At 33.7% G+C, this 5,087-nt stretch overlaps 2 protein-coding genes across 5 annotated transcripts in view; one reads left to right on the forward strand and one right to left on the reverse strand.

Moving 5' to 3' along the window:
• The window catches only part of LOC130894585 (cyclic GMP-AMP synthase-like receptor), a 64,541-nt gene that overhangs the window by 54,295 nt on the left and 5,159 nt on the right, over positions 1–5,087 (reverse strand). The gene's annotated exons all lie outside the window — the stretch shown is intronic.
• LOC130894584 (uncharacterized) overlaps positions 1–5,087 on the forward strand; it is a 37,020-nt gene that overhangs the window by 29,955 nt on the left and 1,978 nt on the right. For all 4 annotated transcript variants that reach the window (XM_057801489.1, XM_057801490.1, XM_057801491.1 and 1 more), the window contains one exon: positions 3,959–4,097. In XM_057801489.1, coding sequence (XP_057657472.1) covers positions 3,959–4,097 — 139 coding nt within the window. The remainder of the gene's footprint in view (positions 1–3,958; positions 4,098–5,087) is intronic.

Raw genomic sequence — 5,087 nt, forward strand, 5'->3', positions numbered from 1 at the left:
TCAAACTTTTATTTATGGCTTCGTGATTAATTAACGGAGCTACACTGCACCTGAATTTGTTGTGACAACTAAGACCAGACGGCCACTAATTGTTTCCGAACTACCCCGAAAGCTTCCGAATAGCTCTCAGCGTTTTTATTTGCTTTGAAGACACACTTTTGAAGAAAAACAAAATTTTTCCCTATACCATATACCATACTATCAGGTATTCCGGACTGTTGCATGCCGGACTAAAGGACTTCTACTGTCTTGTAAATTTTGGTACGTCGTTCGTGCTGCTTCCACTTCTAAAGTCACATTGTAAGTCCTCTAATATGACTTCGACCTTAGTCGGTAGTTTTCACAATTCCTTTTGTTTTCCCTTTTATATGTAGGTAGTTTAGTTATTATTATGAAATAGTTTTTTCATTCATGCATTTCATCATTTGACCATTTTTATTGGTCTCTTCTAGGCGATTTTTCAAGCTTTAATGATGTAAATACTTCTTCAATTTCTGCATTCGTGGGCTTCTCGATGTTTTCTCTCCATTACTTTATCCTCATAACTAATTTCAGCTATTATGAAATTTGGAAAATTCTCCATTTTCGAATTTTATTTGTATAGTAACTGATTTAGCAGGAATGTACAACTTTACTCACCGTATAAAAATGACACTGTTGCCATTTAACTAAATAAAGGTTAACGTTTTACAACTTTTGTATAAAATATTTGTTGTATCTATATTAAAGGACTACCTGTATTGAGAATTTTGAAGATAAATCGATCTAACAAAAAATAATATCCATTTAACTAACGTTCACGTTGTCCCTTGACCTAAAGTGTCGAAATATTGATAAAACTAACATTTCAACTAGTAAAATCACTGAATGTTTCCATTTTCGTAATAAAGACTAAATTTATTGGTAGCTGAAAATTCATATTTACTTACTGTTAATTAACCTTTTGAACATGGTTAAAGTTATAATTTGATGATTGTTTCATTCCTAACATCTGCTTCTAATTGAGTTACATGGGAAAGAACACCGGTCATTGATGGAAAATCATGTGTTTTAAATCCAATAAGGTGTTTCACACAATTTATTTGGTCAGAAAAAGGAAGAAACTTTTCAATCCTATTATTTTCGTCAGTTGAATTGGAAAGCTCAATCACTTCAAATTCACACAAATTGAAAATTGAATTAACACCAACAAAAATCAAAAACAGAATAGAGACTGTTTGTGGTGACTTGTGTACATAATTATCAACATTTAAAAATTGGTCTGCGGGGGTATCTTTTCGACAGACTTTACACGGCATATTAAACTAAAATTATCAAGAAACCGAACGGTAAAATCAGCCGAGGTTCGTGCTTGCTTAATGACAATGCTCCAGTCCACATGGCTGCGCTTTGCAAGGCTACTATACACGACTGCGGCTTCACAGAGATTGAACACCCACCATATAGCACTGATCTGACCTGGAGGAAATGAAAAATTTGTAGATATTTGACAATCTCACTACGTTAAGGAATTTTGAGGCAAAAGCCGAACTAATCAATTAACGAAGAAATTCACTTGATATGACTGCTTTCTACCATTCCAAGACTCTTCCAGTTCGAGTTTCTCTTTATCAGAATTCGTTCACAAAAATACGTGTCAAAATTTTCTAATGATAAGTAACTGTACAACTAATTATAGGGATTGAGCTCAAGTTTAAACTATAGATTAAGCTCTAGTCTCAACCAACAAAAAACGGTCTGCTTATATTAACCACACACAATCCAATTTTGTTCGTCAAAAATTACACCAAGCGTGTAGCCATCCTATGAAAGCTTTCATCTTGGTGAGATTCTGCTGCTGAAATCTATTTATCGAAGAAAAATAGTAAACCAAAACAGATTCATGCATAGTGTACGTGATCAGGGTTGAAAACGCCACAGCCGAGCATGTAACAGGACCGCACTTAACAAATAATTTGCGGATTCATACAGCAGATTAATAATATAAATTATTAATAATTATTTCAATATATAGCATCTTATTGTTAACACCAAGAATGCTTGCCTTGTGGATTGTATGGAAGAGTCCACCCAATCTTAATTGTTAGTATGTGCAATTTCCCATTTAGATTGAAAAACCCTGCACTCACTAGAATTTTTAGGTTCATATTAAATAGAAATTTGAACTACCATAAGACCGCCGGTAACGTTTAAACCAAAGTTTATCGAAGAGCACCATCTATATAAGGGTACACTACAACACGTGACGATTTTTAATCCATTGAGATAAGGATGCGCCAACTCGGGACGGGGATATTAGAGGTAAACGAAAAGGTAGTCCGAGTACGTAATACAACTCTTGACGGATTCATTAAATGTATTACCTGGAATTTAGTGTCTAATCCAATTTGTGAAGTTGTAAAAGCCAAAATCCTGCATTTTAACATTAGGAAATGAATTTTTAAAATTTGCGAAAGCCGTAAATTGTAAAATTCCATATAACATAAGAATACACATTTGCAATTGGTTAAAACTCTACCCTCAATATTGCCACCATCCTTGATCAAATAAAAATAATAAATTTATTGTTTCGTTCTCCATTCTTCAAACAGATAACGCAGTGTTGGTGTTTGTGACAAGTTAAAAATGGCAAACAATTACTTGTAAATAATGATTTTAAATTTAAAAAACAGAGATTACAAAAAAATTCTTTTGTGCTGCACAGTAGAAAGATGTGAAGCAAAGTGCCGTGACGATAGAGGTTAGGTTCATTTCATAATTAAAATCCCGAGTTGCTTAATCTTCCGTCACGAGTTGTCTAATCTTCATGACAACCACGATCACGAGTTAACACATTGAAGTTAAAATTAATACAATATCTGTTGTTTAAACTATTGTTTGAGGTTTAAACTTTTAATTCTAAATGGATTATTAGTTGGTATGAATATATAATTATGGAGATGTCTTAGTGTGAAGCTGTCAATACATTTATATGAATACATATTTTTCTGTAACAGTAACTTTTTATTTGCCCCTTTCGGCTTATCGACAGTTGTCCAAACATTGATATGATTGGAAGTGGGGCGTGGAAAAACTATAAATCATCGGGTTTCTCAACATTTTCGTGATGGGAAAGGTTATATAGAGACATCGCCACATTGCTCTCGTATATCTCATTGTATGACCCTTTTAAAAAATGAGTAATTCGGTTAACAAAATATCGAACATCAGGAAACATTTTTCTGAATCAAAGTAGTTGCTGCACTATATAGTTTTTTTTTTTTCAATTTACATTATTTAATTTCCATCGAAGAAGTAACCGCGTTTACAATGTTTGCATCGTTGTAAGTATATGCATTTAATAAATTATTTTTCCAAAACTGTATCAGGCACTCAATTTTCTCGCCAATTATTAAACTCATATCATTCTCCTACCACTCATTTCATAATTAAAATCTCGAGCTGCATAATCTTCCTTTACGAGTTGTCTAATCTTCATGACAACCGCGATCACGAGTTAACATATTATAACAAAATTTTATGGCTATAAAACGTGGTTCCTGCTTAAATTTTGAGATATGGCAACACTGATGTGAATATGTCAAATCTGATATTGCCATCATAAAATTTGACATTTTTTATGGTGAACATACTCATAACGAGTGCTATTTGAGTTGTTTACAAATACAGGGTTGCTAATTAGTATTGGAGAAATACCCGTGGTTAGTCCTTTCCAAGTGCATGAAAATTATAAAATTTCTACTTTAGAGCTTTAGTGAAATTTTAGAAAAAAAAATAAAAACTCGATTTTAGTCACAACCTTTTAAGGGTGATATCTCGGAAAGGGAAATTTTGTTAAAGGAAAGACCCATCTTAATTTCATACGAGAAATTTCCTCATGAATTTTGTTGCATGAAGTTAGAAACACCCTGAATATACATTGAAAAAACTTATTCCAATATGTTTTGGTTTGTTTCAGTTTTGAACAAGAGGAGAAACTGGATGAACATGAAACAAGTGGAGGCCAAAGCAATGTTACATCAAATTTTGGAGTGGAAATAAAAGCTAAGAAATTCACTGAGAATCAAATCAAGGATACCAATAAACAATCTACTATGGTAATAAACACAGCGGAAATTTGTTAAATGTTTTATTAGAAATATGTTTTGTAGATAATGTCATCAGTTCTCGGTCAAAAATTTTTCCCCACCCATGATACATTCATTGAATCTGAAACTAACACACTTCAACATATTTCTCGTAGAAACGGTGTATTACAAATAAAAAATTTTAGTGTCCATTATTTATTTATACAAGCACTTATTTACATTTTGTCGGTGAGTGCGAAAATTAATTCTTCGACGCTTATGATTGTAGTTTAGTCCCAGTTAGCCCTGTAAGACGAAAGAATGTACTGTGATTTATACTTTTGTGAAGTTCGTATACTAATTGTTGAAACTTTTGCATTAATCGCAAGTCGTGATATGCATCCATCAGGAGCTTTGGCGATAGAAAACAACGACTGAAGATAAACGTTTTGTATTGATCAGTAATCGACGACTCACGGTCCCAGAGATACCAGCTCAGATTACCAAATCTAGGTATTTGCATTTGATTACTTCTGCATTGAAATGAAGATTGAGAGAAGCAGCTCTTTTTTGAAGGGCGAGGACGTCAAAAGCGGTTACAGTGGGCTAAAAATCATAAAGATTGGACACATGAAGAGAGAGCTTATCCAGTACTGAGTCAAAGTTTGCGGCTTTTGGATCTAAGAGTGTTTGTGCCCAGGACAAAAGAAAAAAGGATGTAAGATCCATGTGTAATCCCGACTGTAAAACACAGCGTAGGCTCGGAGATGATTTAGGGACTTTCTGGAGGTAGACGTGGTGAAAATAGAATTGATTTTGGAAAAAGAAAGCTTTAAAAAAATATTGAAGAAAGATGTAGTTGGTTCTGGCCAGCATCTGGCAGAAAATTTATCTATAACATGACAACGATACGAAGTATCTCTGTAAAGTGTAAGTGGACCATTAGTCCATGGTGTGGTAGTGGGCTGGTTTATAAGAGGTCTGTGCCGTCGAGAAGCTGTGATAAAATAAATGGGATAG

The sequence above is a fragment of the Diorhabda carinulata genome, chromosome 5, assembly GCF_026250575.1.
Source record: "Diorhabda carinulata isolate Delta chromosome 5, icDioCari1.1, whole genome shotgun sequence".
Taxonomy (NCBI): Eukaryota; Metazoa; Arthropoda; class Insecta; order Coleoptera; family Chrysomelidae; genus Diorhabda; species Diorhabda carinulata.